The sequence below is a fragment of the Crotalus tigris genome, unplaced genomic scaffold, assembly GCF_016545835.1.
Source record: "Crotalus tigris isolate CLP2741 ecotype Arizona unplaced genomic scaffold, ASM1654583v1 scf7180000024514.4999324561:1519799, whole genome shotgun sequence".
Taxonomy (NCBI): Eukaryota; Metazoa; Chordata; class Lepidosauria; order Squamata; family Viperidae; genus Crotalus; species Crotalus tigris.
The window spans coordinates 758562-776815 of record NW_024100687.1 but is presented as its reverse complement, the minus strand read 5'-3'; the positions used below and the strand labels follow the sequence as shown (position 1 = coordinate 776815).

General features: G+C 37.4%; 1 protein-coding gene across 6 annotated transcripts in view; it reads left to right on the top strand.

The window, feature by feature from the left end:
* The window catches only part of CUX1 (cut like homeobox 1), a 372829-nt gene that overhangs the window by 229442 nt on the left and 125133 nt on the right, over positions 1-18254 (top strand). For all 6 annotated transcript variants that reach the window (XM_039333966.1, XM_039333967.1, XM_039333965.1 and 3 more), the window contains exons 9-11: positions 8476-8524; positions 12466-12570; positions 17121-17309. In XM_039333966.1, the coding sequence (XP_039189900.1) occupies positions 8476-8524; positions 12466-12570; positions 17121-17309 (343 nt within the window). The remainder of the gene's footprint in view (positions 1-8475; positions 8525-12465; positions 12571-17120; positions 17310-18254) is intronic.

Below are 18254 nucleotides of genomic sequence, written 5' to 3'. Positions count from 1 at the left end.
TGCTGCCTGAGGCCAAACTGAAGGTAGTAATTCAGTATTTTCCTGCCTTGCTCTGTGCTGAATTAAAATAAGTGGAAAGTGGTTTCATTTGGAAACATGCAGCAACAAAGGTGGAGTGGGGAGATGTAAAATTAAATGACAGTCACCTTTTGTTTTTAATATTGTATACCGGTAGGCAATAGCTGTGGATCACAAGCATTTCTTTTAAAACAATAGGAAACAGTAGTGTCTCTTGGGAAACCTATGTCCATTTGCAGGCATAAGCTCTGTTCTCAAATAATCAGACTACCAGGCAGTCCCTTAAGGTCACAACATGAAAATTAAGGAGATGTTTAATTAAGGATGTTCAATTCTCAGAGCAAAGTTACAAGTGGGGGGAAGAAGTATTTATGGAAGCCTGTTCATTGTTTCTTCTCTCTTATCATTTGTACAGGACTGACCAAATTTGACTTTTCTCAAATGTTCCCATATGGCTGATTCTAGTAAGCATAAGCAGGGAACTGTATCACCCAGTCACAGAAATACCTAGGTATTTTCAGCAGTAAAAGATGCCAATAGATCACATATTAGTAATGTAAATCAAATTCTGAATCACTTTTAAAATCATGATAGTCCACCTTCCAAATTTATTCTTTGTTTCATAATGCTTTGCAAGATTACGTGTCTGAATTTAATTTAGTGGATATTTACTATTCCACTAATCCTTTCCTATGGGAGTACACTTTCTTCTGTACACTGAAATTGTTTTGTGCTAGATTATTTCCTGATATCTCATTCTTTGTTATTTAAGGCTAAAGCCTGCGGCATAAGCAGAATTATAATTTCAGAATATGCTGTGAAACTTGCTATTTTGTTTAATAAACAATATTACACTTTAAATACATTTATAAATACCTCTTGCATATATATTTGCTGAACGTTTTATTAAACAGGTAAAACAGGAAATGACAGAGATTTGTTGGGGGTTTTGCATTAACTGGAACTTAGTTTCATCATTGCCTTTGGAGTCAGACACCCTCAAAGCATTTATTCAAATGAATAATTCCATATACATATTAAAAAGAAATGACAGTTAGATGAAGTTAATATTTTCCAGGAGGAAAACTACGAGCTCTGAATGGTCACATTCATCTTCTCACCAGTATAGTTCTTTGTTTTTTGATAAATACAAACCTGGAAATTCTATTTTGAAAGCAAAATAAGAGCTGAGGTGGCGCAGCAGTTAGAGTGCAGTACTGCAGGCCAATTTAGCTGACTGTGTTCAGCAGGTCAGCGGTTCAAATCTCACCGGCTCAAGGTTGACTCAGCCTTCCATCCTTCTGGGGTAGGTAAAATGAGGACCCAGATTGTTGGGGGCAATGTAAATATATATACATTGCTTACTGGTGTACACCGCTTAGAGAGTGCTTGCACTTAAAGCGGTATATAAGTGTCTCATAAAAATAAAAATAAAAAAAAAATACTTGTTATTATATCACATCAGGCAGCAGTATTGGAAAAAAGGAGCAAAGTCGGGTACCGTAGGTTGTTCGTTTTCAGAATCAAACAAATTAAGCAGTGTAATATTGTACCATCTGTTAGAAATACAAAAAAAGCATATGTAGACTCCAGAGCTGCTATTCAACATTATAAAAAGAAAGTATATAGCTTAGGGAAAAAAATCAGTAAAAGGCGAAATTTATTCTTTGTTACAGAAAGTGATGTTTACTTCTTTCTCCTCAAACAGTTGTCACTATAATGAAATCTGTGAACTGAGGGAGACTGCTAGCTCTGATACTAAGTATATTGGGTTCTTATCTCATGTATTTTTTGAGATGTATGTTACAACTTTTTCCAAATAAATCCCCACCTTTAAGTTTTGATGAAGCCAAATATAGCTGCTCCTAAACTGGGCAAGGATTTAGCTGTACTCTGGTTATAGACTTATTTTCTTGATTCAGTGCTCCAGAAAACACCATTATTGTTTTAATTGTGGTTTGTTGAATAAGTTAGATTGACTAGGGTGTTGCTGAGTATGAAATCATGGCGTACAAACCACAGTAGCTGGATTCACACACCAAAAATAAAATCAATCGGGTCATCTTATTACTTAATGTATGAATTGAGCCAATACTATAATGGCATTAAATAATGAGTGGTTGTTTGGCTATTCCATTGATGTCACATTAACTCTTAATTTTAAAACTCTGCTAATTTTACACACAGTCTTTGTCTCTTGAGTCTCTTGACATTTTGTTAAAAAAACAACATTTGAAACTCCTCATTATTGTAGAAGCAGCTTGATGCTAGCAGCATTGTGGGATAGCAATTTACAAAACTTTTACTTCAATAACAGGATTATTATTAAGTGGTCATACCAATGCTGCAAGCAACTGTAAAATAAAATAAATCTGTGGGAACACAGAATCAGCTGTTCTAATCTTTGGTTCATGTTGCTTGTTTCTATAACACTGAAATGATGCACTCCAGATTTCAAAAGAAAAGCTGTTCATCTCTTTAAAATTTTCTTTTGCCTTTTTTGTTCTGACTGCCCATGGAAGTCTATGATGCAGTGTAATGCTTTTATTTTTTTTAAGTGACTTGTATAGCTTCCCAGTATCAAACAAGGTAGATTTTATTCACAAAACATATTAAGGAAAGTGTTGGTAGTTCAGTTTTATGAGCACTTGTGGCTTCATTTACAAAGAACAGATAAAAAGAACAGAACAATAAAAGGAAAATATTACAATTTTTTTCCAACTCACCAAAATGTTATCCTTTAACAAATTTGTTGACTCTGAATATATTTCAGATAAATTCACTGTAGGTTTCAGATCTTCTATATGTAAAGAATTCAGGATTCCTTCTTTTTTGGAAGGAGCAACAAATGTGTGCTGAGAAAATAGGAAGAATTCGAGACACTGGTGTTTCAGTTGATGTTTCAATATACATATATGTGCATGCATCACACTATTTTTTCTTACAATAAGCAAAGCTATGCAGAGCACAGGAAAGGATTAAGAAATAGTATGCGGGGGGAGGGGGGGTTAAAAAGAAACAGCTATGTGCAAGTATACAGCATTTATCTCCAAATTGGTGGATTGTGGGCAACAGTAGTTGGTTTACAATATAGTCCGCAGTTTAGAGATGTTGGCTTACATAGAAGAATATCAACATGCCCAGGGCAAAATTGGGCTTTGATGGTACTTGTGCCATACTGGCAAAAACATGCCAGAACTGACTACTACTATTTTTATCCATAGTAACCAGTGCTGTATCTGGCACAGTTGCACTTAAGATAGGTAACCTAGTTTACACCTTTTCTATCTTTACTAAAAAGCAAGGTGAAACATTTTCACTGCTGTAGGTGATCACTTTATTCTGCATTTGATTCTGGTTGATCAAAAGTAAATCACTTCTTCAGATCACACATACTGTAACAAACTGATAAAACTCATTGTTCTAAGATGCCTTTAAAATAAAACGATCTAAGAAGACCTCCTTGATCAAACCAGAAGTCTGTCTATAGGAATCTTTCATCTTTAGCAACTCCAAAAGCAAGCATAAAAGGCTTAATGTACTGTGCTCTTGATAATTGTTTTCAAAAAATGTTATTTATGACATTTTATGACATCATGACTAATAAACATGTTTAAAGTCTCTCAGAGTAACAGACATCTTTTATTTTGTGACAATGAATTCCATATATATATATATATATATATATATATATATATATATATATATATATATATATATATATATATATATATATATATATATATTTAAGAGGGTGGGGGTCAGTTGGACTATTCATCCTAATATCTTCACTTCCAAGTTCAGAGCCAACATATTTTTCAAGCTGCTATAGTGAAGTGTACTACCTTCGGCCTCAAGACAAGCATTTTGACTCTGCGACATACTTTCTATCCACTCAGTGTTTTACTTAAAATGTCGCAGAATGAATTAGGAGGATTAAGATGTATTTCTTTTGGAACATATTGCTGCATCTATTCTTAAAAAGACTAAAAAACAAGGACACATCAACCTACATTTCATAGAAAGAAAGGCCTAATTCTGTTGGTAAAGATCAGGAATGAGAAGCATTAATGGCTTTCCAGATGTTGCTAAACCAAAAATGTAAGAATCATTCCTCTGGCATAGGTACACAGTTTTCCGTCACTCCACCCCCAGTCTGAGTATTTGTTTTTCTTTCATTCTGATTCTCAGAGTCTGCCTGGACAAGTCCCTGTAGTTTTCTTGGTGAGTTTTCTAAGAAGTGGTTTGCCATTGCTTCCTTCCTTTGGCTGAGAGAAAGTGACTGGCCAAGGTCACCCAGCTAGCTTTGTGCCTAAGACAGGACTAGAACACACAGTCTTCAAGTTTCTAATCTGATACTTTAACCATCATACCATACTGGCTCTCAGTCTGAATATATATGATATTAATTGCCAGTAACAACTTTTGAAATATGCAGACCAGTCACTCAGATGAAAGAAATCAAGATTTTTGCTACACTTTTGTTGATACAGATGTTGACTTTTATAATAAGCTAAATAAGCAGAATCTTCAAAAGAAAATCTGTTATTCCATAGTCAACCACAACATTTCATATATTCTAGTGTTCCTATTGTACATTTGCCTTTAGGATTTTCCCCTTCTACTGCCCCCTCCCTGCTTTTTCCCCTCTTCTTATTCCCTGTTTCCTAGCAGTTCAATTTCAATAATATTCTTACATTATATAAGAAGCACTTGGAAATTCAGGCTGCAATATGACAGACATCTTTACCTGTAAGTAAGCTCAACTGAAAAGATTAAGATTTCCAAGTTCATACAAAATAACTTTTGCTTTTAACCAAGAAATTGAGAAATGTTAATAGCCCTACAGTATATTTCAGATACAAAATGCAGCATAATATATTTCAGTAGAGGATAATTGTGGATTATAGATCAGAAGAAATGCTGCAAAGACAATAAGCCTCAGATATTAATAAAGAATTGCCTGGCCTAATTCACTGATCTTCATCAGGGGAATTTATTCAACAGTTTAAAGAAATCCGTTCAGTCACATTCTGATAGAAAAGCAAATATGTCTGAATCCAGCTTGTCTAATACTACTGACTCATCTGGAGGAAATGCAGTGTCTAAGGGCTGAACATATACCCTTGATAAAGATCAATGAAAATGCACTGGGAATTATTTATAAAATAAGTACTCTGCCTTACTGTCTTTTAGGTGCAACTCAAAAACTCCTCTACTCCCTTTGGGAAAATATAATTGGGTATGCTATGATATAAATTAACACATAATAAAAAATTACTCTTTCAGTTGTGAGATACTAGTGGGGAACTATGTATTTTTTAAAATCTTGCAAATATAATATCTTTCAATTGGGAGTACTCAGATTCCTAATTTTGTTCATGTCCTCTTACTCATCTGGTCAGGTGGTAGCAACTTTAAAATCTTGCTTATAGGAGACCCCTGATCTATTTCAAGGCAGTTACGGTGCAATAAGCTGAAACAAGTGGGGTTTGCCTGCTAAATGTAGATATTTCTCTTCTCTATCAAAAGGGAATTTAATCAAAGATGTGAAGCCTGGGGAAACCAGCTAGTCCTGTCTGTTAATAATCACTAAGAACTAGAATGATTGAGAACTGGAGTGAACCGAATCTTGTAACAATGAGCTAGAACTTATATTAAAGTTTACCAGACAATAAATATAGCTCCTAGAAATTTTGTGGAATAAATGATTTCAGGTGCCAAATGTCAGCTCCTGAGGTAACACTTCAGCTTTTGCAATGAAAAGAACCTACTTTTTGAAGATTTTCCTCAATTTTGTTCAAGCTTGCCTAAGGAGGGAACATTGTACCAATTCATTTCTTTGCTTTTTTATTATTTATGGCTAAAACATTAATGACTTCGTTGATGTTCAACTTATTACATGTGATCTCTTTAAACGCTACTGGAAAGTTTGCAGTGCTTTATGAGGTTCAAAGGGAGTGTTTTACAGAAGAGAAACTACTGAGATAAATGGGGGGGGGGCAAAATCCTTGAATCTGTCTAGGGATAGTCCTGGATGTAGCCTCTCTGTATGCAGAGAAACTGATAAGATTAAAACTGTACCAGACCTCCCACAATCCATGTAGTTTATAGGACAGATTAAAGCAAAGCTTTCTATCTACCTGCTTTTTTAAAAAAAATTATTTTATTGATTTTAATCTATTGTTAACCATTTTGGAGGAAAGACTTGCAGAAATGTTGTACATAAAACAATAAGCGATCCTGCTTCTGATTTCTTGTGTCCCCCTCTTAAATTTGGGTGATGCACAGATTTACACTATCTCTATGAACATCTGATTCTTCTGTTACCTATTTTTTTAAGCTAGGTTGCTTTGCTTAATATGATTTTATTTACTACTTGACTTCTTTAGCCTTTAAAGGTTATATTGGATCTTTTATTATTTGAAGTGTGGTATAGTGACTCTATAAGCTGCCTAGGGTTATCAGTTGGAGTGCTGTGAGGTTCAGTCTTGGCCTGATATTCTTCAGAGGTTTTATTAATGCCTAGGATAAATGGTGGGATGCAATATTTATCAGCTTTGCAGAAGTCAAAGTAGATAAAGAAAATGGGCTGAAAATGGAATGAAATTTAATAAAAACAAGGACAGAGTCAGTTAGGAAAAAAAAGTCAAATACTTATGTAAGAAGAATGGGGATACCTAGTATGATAATCATACTTTTGGAAAAGAACTTGGAATTATAGTTGATCTTAAGCTGAACAGCAATCAGCAGGATGATATACTGTAACCAATAAAAAGGCAAGTTCAGTTTTAGAATGCATTTTATTAGAAGTTTCCAGACATGGAATAATAGTTACATTATATTCTACGTAGCTCAGGCCCCTACCTCAAGTACTGAATTCGATTCTGAATACTATATTTTCTTATATTTTAAGAAGGATTTAGAGAAAGCGAAGAAGTGGAAAGAAGGCGGTAGGTAAGGAAACTTGTGTATAGTTGGAGTAACTTATGACAGATTGTTGCTGAATTGTGCTAGGTTTGCAAAGTTTCATTGCAGTTGGGGCAACAGTGACCTGTGAGGGACTATTGGCCTTCCATATATCGGGAAGTGTAACGTGGGAGTAGGAAGGAGGAGTGGATTGTGGGTTATGATGGGAGAGGTGACAGAATGAGAAACATTGGGCTGATGATCATGGATATCTACATTTTGATTCTGCTCCACCTGCCTTGTCCCATGTTCCTGCTGGCCAGTTTGCTCATGACCTTGGCCTTAATCTGCTATTAGCAAATTGATAATTTTTGTAATAAGATATGCTCATTCATATTCATGGCTGGATCTGGTGTGCATTATTGAAACTTGTTGGGGGGTAGAGATATGATTTTTTTTCAGAGATCTGATCTCTGGGAACTAGATTCTAGAGCAGCTTTGATGTTATGGTAAGTTAGGCTAGCAATGATACTGATTATCTTGATGTGACCTGCTGGAGACGATAGAGTGTGAATCCTTTGGCATGAAATTGTGGTGCTTAGTGGCATATCTGACTGAGCTCTTAGATCACATCTCTAGATGAGTGTTGAAATTCCCAATGATTGCCATAGGGAGATTTTAATCATGATTTCTTGGGATCAGTTTCTGGGAAGAGTGAGGAGTTCATGGTGCAAATTCTGATTGATCTGGTATAGCTTCCAAAAAGTAAGAGCTGTTGAACAGTGGAACTAATTGCCAATGAAAGTAGTGAACTCCCCTTCCTTGGATATGTCCAAGCAATATCATATGTTGGTGATGCTTTAGTTTAGATTTCTATGTGGAGCACAGTGTCAAGTTCATTATACACATCTTGAAGTAGTTTGAAAAACGCTGGCATAAACGGTCCCTTCTAATTTCATAGTGAGTTTTCTTCTGTATGTGCAGCCTATTAAGCAATTGCATATGCTCTGTATACTACAAGTTGGAAAATGTAAGGGTGGAATCTTTGGCTCCTACATGATGATTCAGCCCCAGCCTCCAATGATTTTTTAAATGTAGAAGTGGTTGTAATTTCATGAAGCTTTGATACCTTCATCAATGAGATTTTGGTATTTTTACCCAAATCTCATGAAATTTGGCATTCTTGCAGGTCTATGTTATTTTCCTTGGTCCCACTGACCCCATGTGAGCCTCCAGTTCCCAAACTCAGGATTATATATTGTGGCATTTATTTTATTTTATTTTTCACTTCAACAATTAAATAATATGTCAGTTATTCTGGCTAATTGTTTTGATGACCCAGATGCTATTTTTAGAATTATGAAAGTTCTGACTTAAATTCTTAATTTTATAATGTTTTGATATAAGAAAATCACTTTTAAGATTTTTGAAGAAAATGTTGCTCTTCACAAATGTTATAGACATAAAGAAAAGACCAGATGATTGGTCTTTGATATGTTTTTACTTGTTCTTCAGAGCTTAATAGACCTTTCTTCTATCTGTTTTTAGGTCGGATGAAATTGAGATGATCATGACAGACCTTGAAAGAGCAAATCAAGTAAGAATTTAAAGTTGGATAGTGTCTTCTTTTCAGATTTGATGAGAAAGCTTTTTTTTTCCACTGTCATCGCCCTTGAAGATATCAAAATGACCAGGTCATAGTTAAGGACCTAAGAGCAGCCTGTACACTTGTCTCCATGCATTCTTGCTTTTGAAGTATAAATTATCACTATCGACTTTACCTCCAGTTTTGGTAACCTTGTTTCAATTCTTGGTTAAGTGGGAATGACAGATGGAACAGCCATTGATATTCTTTGTACCCAATTATCCAATCATTGATCCACTTTTTTTTTCTCTTATCTTGGGTGTAGGGCAGGGGTAGGCAACCTTGGCATAGCTGGCTCAGGAATTCTGGGAGTTGAAGTCCATGAGTCATAAAAGAGCCAAGGTTGCCTACCCTTGGTGTAGGGGAAAACAGAGGGAAGAAAAGAAGAAGAAGAAATTCACTGCACTTTTACCTTGTCTTTTTCATGGTTTTTTTTGTATTAGATAGATAGATAGATAGATAGATAGATAGATAGATAGATAGATAGATAGATAGATAGATAGATAGATAGATAACCTTTATTGTCATTTTTACTGTGGGCACAATAGCACACATTAAAAATGAAATTTAGTTTCCTGCTCTCAAAGTGTATACATACATAACACACATTTAAACATACTATATACAACATATGTATAATCCTATATCCTTACATATAAGTAATGTATAAATATTAATCACTGTGCATCTTGAATATATAACGGAAGGAGGAAGGAAGCTAGTTTTATTTAGTTTTTTATCTTTGTATTTTTAAACTTCAGTTAGAACATAGACTTGGTTATAGACCTGATCCAATTTTTAAGGTTAATCAAAATTACTGCATGCACCAGATGGGAGAGAAGGATTATTTTTGATTCCCTATTCCATCAATATACCATGTAAAGATATCTTCTCTAGTAAAAACGATTTACTTGAAGAGACAAGTAAAGAAATTCCTTGGGATTGTCTCAAACATGCTTTTCAAAAGGCAACTGGACTTTCTTTGTTTTTCTTGGAAGATGTTTCACATCCAAGAAGCTTCATTGGTTGAACCGATAAAGCTTCTTGGATGAGAAGTGAAATGTCGTCAAGGAAAAACAAAGTCCAGTTATCTTTTGAAAAAGCATGTCCCGGATGACTGAGAATCTCCATAGACAAACTTCTTAGGAGGAAATTCTCTGCAAAATAGGAATGAAAGCTTGAAGACTGAGTTCTTAGTGAAGTATTTTCTTTTAATGGAAGCATTGTGTTTAAACACCAAAAGAATGAAAAAATGAAGGAAGTCAAAGCCTTGGATGAAACTTAAAATGTAAGATTGGTGAAGGAATATGGCTAAACATGGCATTAAAGCCATACCTGTTAAACCAGTTTTACATATGCTGAGTCTCATATTTTGATAGGAATCCTTATCTCCTACCTCTAAATTGGGTGTATCTCATGTTAACATTCCAGCAGTGAAGGAGAAAGGTAGGATCTTGTCTCCTAAGATGGGGTGATAGATACCTGTGTCCTGCAGGAAAATTATGATTATGGAAATGATTTAGATCACTATTATCATCTTGAGGGGGGGAGAAACAGTTGCTCCTCCTGCACCCATCCTTGCATGTTAGTTGAAAGCCCAGGCATCTACAGAGGGGCAAGGGACATCATGGCATTGTACTGTCATTGTGCAAATGATGCAAATGCTCCATGCAACTTTCTTATAGCTTCTATCAGATATCAAGAGTAACTTAACAGTGGTCAACTGTAAGCAAGTTGAAAGGAAACTCTGGTATTCCTTCAGTTAGAGAGGTTGGGACAAACATGGTTCTTTAAGTTTATTTTCTTTGTGTAGTCTTTTACATTCTGACTATCCTTTTGCAATTTAGAGGAGTCTTATGCTGGAAGTGGAAAAGAAGCCCCCTCATGCCTCCCCAACCTCTCCTTCAGAACATTTCTTCCTTAGCTGAAAACCCATCCTTGCAGCAGCTTTGGAGGCTGATTATTGGGATGGGTTATCTGTGCCAATGCTTCAGTGGGAGGTTAAATGCTCTTGTCTCAGTGGATGACAAGATCACTCCTTCCACAGGGCTTGATGATGGATTGCAGGAGTAACTGCCTTATGGAAATGATCCCTGAATACCCCGTCCCAGGAAGGATCCCTCAAGAGCAGGGGTGGGCAGCTAATGGTCTCAAAGGGCCACATGAGAAACGGACTGTTGTGGAGGGCAGGTGCGCCCCCACCCACCCCGTCACGGTCCCAGCCCTGATGACAGTGCCCGCTGTTGTGGGCCAGATGAGACCCATGGAATGTAAAATGCCCAGGTCTGCTCAAGAAGGAGGGAGGAAGTCAGCAACAATGCTACGGAGACTTATGTGACAGATCTCTTGCCGGCTTTTTCATTAATAATTGGGTTTATATTTGCAGATATTTATATAGATTATAAATTCTTTTCAGTATATTGTTCTGAAAGGTAGTAAATAAATGACTTTAATCAATCCACTGAGAATATATCATGCTTCCAACTCTGAGACCATTTTGGGGAGAGAGAAAGAGAGAGACTTCACTGGAAGCCCTGAAATTTGAGATGCTGGAGTACGGAGGCATCCAAGTTTGCAGTTTTTCTGGAACTGGATTTGGAGAGACCTACAAAGCCTTTCTTCTTCTGACCACTTTAGCTAGTTTGGAGAGCTGTAGGAAGAACAAACACCCTTCCCCCCCCCTCTCTTGAATAAACTATGGATAGTAAGCACCATATACGATGAATTATTTCTGCTTTAAAGCATCCAAAAGAGGTTGCTCCAACAAGCACATTTATAATTTAATATTTCCATGCGCTTCTTTTCCTTCTAGAGCTACTGTTTTTGTGTCATGTATTCATTAAAAACAAATGGGAAACAGTTGCTGTGTCAAATTTCAGCTAAGGAGAACTTGATCCAGCAACTCTTCTCAGAGCCAGAAAGTTTACTGGGCAGCCTTGATCCAGTCCTCAAGCTGTTTATAGGAACAGATCTCATAAATGTCATATCCTTGCAGCGTGCTGCATTTATGCATAGAAGAGCCCAGGGCTTGTAAGCGCTATGCATCCACTTGGGATTTTGTAGATTGGAGGGCCTCTCCTTCTATTTCCTTATCCTGGTTTTTGTAAGGATGAGAGAGACTATTCCACATGGTACAGCATGTCCCTTGGAGCAGGGTGGAAAAAGGTGGGTTCTCTAGATATTGGAAGTACAATTCCCATCATCTTGATAATTGACTATTCTGGTTTGGGCTGATGAGAAACATGTTTGATAATCTCTGGCATATCAGAGGTTATTGTCTCATTTTTTTTTTTTTAAAAAAAAAAAAGCAGGATAAAACTGTAATGTGGATTAAGCCTGTAACCATTATTCTCCCTACCTTGTATACTTCAATGTGTGCATGTATGCAAAGGAGAGAGACGGTTATGGAAGAAAAAGACTCAACAAAAGGCCATTGTGATTGTTTCAGGCAAGGCAGACTGAGGATCACTTAATTCAGCATTTACTCATGAGAATTATTCCCACAAGGAATCAGGCAACTCTGCCTGCTTTGGCTCAGAATACAGAAGGCAATTGAATCAAAGGAATCCATTTCCACTCGCATTCATCCAGCCTGGGAAATTCAGTGGGCCGCAGCATTTGTGTCAGCAGGGGATTCCTTGCTCCTAGCGTTAAATTACTGTCATAATCGCTCAATTATTTCTTCCTTGTACTCTTTAAAATAAAAATCCATCACATTCTGAGGTTCTTCCCCCCCCCATCATTTATTAGGTTGAGTGTTTAGGAAAATCAATTATACTCAGTCGGGCATGAATTGATGAATGTTCGTGCAATAATTGCCAGTTGTTAAATCAAATGTACATTCTCTCCCTCTCCCCCATCCTCACTTCCTGATTCCCCCCCCCCTTTTTCAGAGGGCAGAGGTAGCTCAAAGAGAAGCAGAGTCCTTGAAGGAGCAACTCTCATCTGCAAACAAATCTCTCCAGCTGGCTAACCAGATTCAGAAAGCACCAGATGTGGTAAGAGGCAGCACCTATTTCCAATAATCCCCTTTCTGGAATGCCTGCCATCAAACTTCTTAAACTTTCCTCCTGTGTAGCGCTAAATTATTTAGTCAGAATCTTCTACCCTGGAAATCTCATTTTCCTCTACTACCTTTAAATAGAATTACTTTTATCTGTCCACCTCAGAACTGGACCTTTCAGGAGTAGGGTGTTTGCAGGGGAAGCGTCTATTAATAGCTCGACAGTTTTCCTAGGGAAGGTGGAAGGTCTTTAGCCTTGCTAATCTAAAGCCACTTCTCCTGCTTTCTTCTGCCAGTAGATTGCTGAAATTATATTTATTTATTTAAAACATTTATACAGCTGCCCATTTTAAAACCAACCCTGGGCAGCTTAAAAGTAATCTGGGGATGGAAAACGGAATAGGGGGTGTACAGAATTTCATGCTATGCCTCTAATTATTTTGTACCGGTTGCATGCTAGCAAGTTACAGAAAGTGATGTCTCTCCCTTGCTGCTGAACCATCTTTTCATCTCCAGGAGCAGTGAGCATTTATATGATATGTAGCCCTTAGAATAGATCCTGCATTATTCTCAGGGTCAGGGCCCAGCTCTCATGATAATGGAGCTTTTTTTTTTTCTTGTTGTTCTATGCATAGCCTAACACTTCTAGGTACAGGGAGTTCTTGACTTAACAACAGTTCATTTAGTGACCGTTTGAAGTTATAATGGCACCTATGACCATTTTCACACTTAAAACCATGGCAACATCCCTATGGTCACAAAATCAGAATTCGAACAGTTGGCAACTAGCCTGTATTTATGACCGTTGCAATGTCCCGGGGTCATGTGATCCCCTTTTGCGACCTTCCTGACAAGCAAAGTCAATGGAGAAGACAGATTCACTTAATGACTGTGTTACTAACTAAACAACTGCAATGATTCACTTAATTGTGGCAAGAAATATTGTAAAATGTCTCGCTTAGCAACAGAAATAATAATAATAATAATAATAGTAATAATAATAATAATAAATCAACACCTGGGCAATCCCAGTCATTAGGTACACAGCTGGAATAGTGGACTGGACTCAAGCAGAACTAAAAGCAATGGATAGGCAGACCAGAAAAATAATGACAATGAATCATGCCCTTCATCCACGCAGTGACATTGATAGACTTTATCTAACAAGGCAAATAGGTGGGCGTGGAATGCTACAAGTACATCAGATGGTTGAAGAAGAAAAAATGGCTTTGGAAGAATATCTGAAGAACAATGATGAAGATGCACTGAAATTAGTATATCAGGAAGGCTTACTAACTACTGGAGAGACCAAACTGGCCTACAAGAAAGACCAAATGAAGAACAGAATAGAGGCATGGGAAGACAAAGCACTACATGGCCAATACATGAAAAAAATAGCTGGGGAAGCAGATAATAATAAAACCTGGCAATGGCTAAGAGCAGGAAAATTGAAGAAAGAGACCGAGGGACTAATTCTGGCTGCACAAGACCAAGCCTTAAGGACAAATGCATACAAAGTCAAAATTGAGACGACAGCAACAGACAGTAAGTGCCGCCTATGCAAAGAAGCTGAAGAAACAGTGGACCACTTGGTAAGCTGTTGCAAGAAGATTGCACAGACTGATTACAAGCATCGGCATGACAAAGTAGCAACAATGGTGCATTGGAAGATCTGCAAAAAATATCATTTGCCTGTAAGCAAAAACTGGTGGGATCATAAAATAGAGAAAGTCATAGAAAATGATAAAATTAAACTGCTCTGGGACTTCAGATTTCAAACAGACAAGCACCTGCAACATAACACCCCAGACTTAACAATTGTCGATAAGAAAGACAAAAAAGTCTGGATAGTGGACGTGGCAGTGCCTGGAGACAGCAGAATAGAAGAGAAAGAACTGGAGAAGATAACAAAATACAAAGACATACAAATAGAAATAGAAAGACTGTGGCAAAAGCAAGCAAGGGTAGTACCAATAGTAATAGGCGCCTTGGGTGCAATCCCAAAACAACTGGAGCACCACTTGAACACACTTGGCATTGACAAATTCGCTATTAGTCAATTGCAAAAGGCGGCCTTATGAGGAACTGCTTCCATCCTGCGATGATACCTGTAATACCATCAAACATCCACATCTGCCTATCCCAGGTCCTGGGTAAGGACTCGATAGGTAGACAAAATGCCAAATCCAGTCTGAACATCTGGCTGACTGTGCGATAATCAATAATAATAATAATAATAATAATAATAATAATAATAATAATAATTGGAAGGGATCTTGCAGGTCATCTAGTCCAACCCCTGCTCAGGCAGGAAACTCTATACCATTTTGGACAAATGGCTGTCCAGTCTCTTCTTAAAAACTTCCAGTGTTGGAGCATCCACAGCCTCTGGAGGCAGGTTGTTCCACTGGTTGGGCTCAATGTTGGGCTCAATTATGGCTGTAAGTTGAGGAACTACCTGTGTTTGTGTTCACACACGTGCATACATACACTGCAAGACATAAGATGGATCTAGGCACTTAATTTGATTAGTTTTTATAGAAAGAGCTCTCCATGTGATGTTCCCCTGAAGGAAGAATACATTGGCCCAAATCATAGGTAGTCTTAGATAGAATTAGATATAGACATAGATAGAATTTATCATTATTACACAAGCAAGATGCTGTAAGCCTGAGTGAAATCTTCGACAAGGCTTTACAAATTTATGTAATAATGGTTTCATTGTATCTTCTGCTTGTGGGTTGTGATTCTTCAGAAACCAGGGAAAACATCAGTTAGCTCCTGACAGTTCGAACAATTAATCAGTGGAACAACCTCCCTCCAGAAGCTGTGAATGCTCCAACACTGGATGTTTTTAAGAAGAGACCGGACAATGATTTATCTGAAATGGTATAGGGTTTCCTGCCTGAGCAGGGGGTTGGACTAGAAGACCTCAAAGGTCCCTTCCAACTCCATTATTGTTATTATTATCAAGGCAGTTTCTAGTTTTAAGTGTTCAGTTCCAGTTAAGTGCTAAGCAAGCTACAGGCCCTGGATTATTTGGGTGGCTTATTTACTGAATTAGAGTTGGTCTTAAACATTTTATTTCTAGTTTGTATATAATTACAATCCAATCCTGAAAGTTCACATAAATGACCAATTCCAAAGTTGATCAAATGCTGCCTTAGTTAAAAGTTTCATAAGAACCATGGAAACAGTCTCCAGAAGGTTCAAGAGTGTCACTACCAAAACATCCAAGAATGTTTATTATTCAAAATAATAGTGATTAATTAACAGAACATTGTATATTGAAGTATGATTGAAGCAAATATTAGTTACAGCAGGAACTTCAGAGGTCCCTTCCAGGCCTATGATTCAGTTAAACAAAATGTGCTAACAATAGCAGTACAAGATAATCAGGATTATTTTACAAGCCCAGCTTTCTCCCAAATTGCTATTCTTGGGAGAGAGAGAGGGAGGGAGGGAGATATAATTCCAATACATCTAGAAATAGCCAGGCTGGGGAAGGCTGTTGGCCTTGAAAGTAGATTTTCTGGGTAGAAGTTCCATTGCATAAAATAAGAAATTGTGTGGAAATAAAAATTAGACTGCATAATAAATTCTGACTTAATCCAAAAAGCAGACTTATTTATCAGACTTGTAAGCTAACGACACCGATTAATAGCTCTGACTTAAAAAGCAGTTATGTTCATTGACTTTAATTCAAATTAAATATCCTTTTCAAAAGTTTTAAAACAGCCCCCATCAGACAGCAACTCTGTATCTGTAAATACGAAATGATTTGTATTTTAAAATGCAGAGAACAAAAAGGAGATATTTCTTCTCTCACACTGAAATCTGGAACATGTGCATTTTCTATTAAATCTGTTTCTTAATTTGCCAAGAGTTGAGTCTTTGTTACATGTATGCAAATATTATTGAGGTGATTGATGCTACATGTTTTTGTTAATCACGACTGACTTCAGATGTGTTTTATTCTTTGGCAGTTCTGTAAATTCAGCTGCACAAATTATTTGTTGGAGAAATATGTTAGTAATCAAGCTGAAAACAATGATAATGAGGAAATCTGGAAGATCACTCTAGGAAGGAGAACTTATAGTCCAGATCCCACTTTCCATACCTCAAGTTCACCTCCTAATTGCCACGGAAATTAGGGAATGGAAAAGGGGCTCTAAAGAGAGTTTTGTGGCACCTGGAATCATTGGATAGGTTATATATTTAGGAGTCTCTATTTTGGGTGAAAAACACCATAAAATGCCATATGGAATAAATCAGATTATACATTGAAACAATGATGTAATCAGTCTAAGCAAGATTTTGTCAACCTTTTTTTCTCTAACATGCTTTAACACTTCCTGGGAAAAAATAGTACATTTGATACTGGGAATTTTAGGTTGATCTGTCCATTCTCTGTAACCTCATACTAGCTTTTCATTTTTGTTCTCCAACATTTTTAACGCACTGCAGGTAATCTTTGGCATGTTGCTTTGCCACTGTGTGATCGTCTCTGTCTTCGCTCTCTCTCCAATTTCCTTTATCTCTTAGGAGCAGGCCATTGAAGTGTTAACACGATCCAGCCTGGAAGTAGAACTGGCCTCCAAAGAACGAGAAATTGCTCAGCTGGTTGAAGATGTTCAGAGACTTCAAGGCAACCTTACCAAGCTTCGGGAAAATTCCACCAGCCAGATCTCCCAGCTCGAGCAGCAGCTGACTGCCAAGAACAGCACTCTCAAAGTAAGCAAGCAGTTTGGTTTCCTATATTGCTTTAGACAGGATCTGGGAGGAAGGTAAATTGCATATTTGGGCCTCTAATGCTATTTTGACAAGTACACATTATTCTTACTGCTTTGATAGGTCCTTTCAACCAGTTAATTTAGAATTCAGTTTGGTTCTGTCAGAAAAAAAGCATCCAAGAGAAAGGTAAAGGTAAAGATTTCCCCTTTACCAGTTATATCTGACTTAGGAGGCAGTGCTTATCTCCATTTCCTAGCTGAGGGAGCCAAGTTGTCTGAAGACACTTCCATGGTCATGTGGCCAGAATGACTATATGCCGAAGCATACAGAACGCTGTTACTTTGCCATCAAAGTGGTACCTGTCTACTCATATTTGGGTGTTTTCAAACTGCAAGATGGGCAGGAACTGGTACAAGTAACAGGAGCTCACCCCGTTGCACAGTGCTTGGGTCTCAAACCTGGACTGTCAGTAAGTAGGCAGATACAGTCCATTTGTTCTGCATCAGGAAATTTAACTGCCATTCACAGGCCAGAATCTTGAGATACTCTCATTTGCCCAGGAAACAACCAGTCTATGAGAGTTTATAGGAGGGCAGTGTTTTTGGGGAGTTTGCTCTTTGGGAAGCAGAGATTTTGAGTGATAACATATTACATATTTCATGAGAGCCAGTTTGGTATAGAGGTTAAGGCATCAGGCTAGAAACCCAGGGATTATGAGCCCTAGTCCTGTCTTAGGCACAAAGCCAAGTGAATGGCCTTGGCCAGTTACTTTCTCTCAGCCTTAGGAAGGAGGCAGTGGCAAACTACTTCTGAAAAACCTTGCCAAGAAAACTGCAGAGACTTGTCCAGGCTCTGAGAGGGTTGAACAGAAGTTTTTTTAAAAAAACATATTTCATAATCCCTATTTCTTGATTTGAAATTGAGTGAAGTCTGGTTGCTGTATGC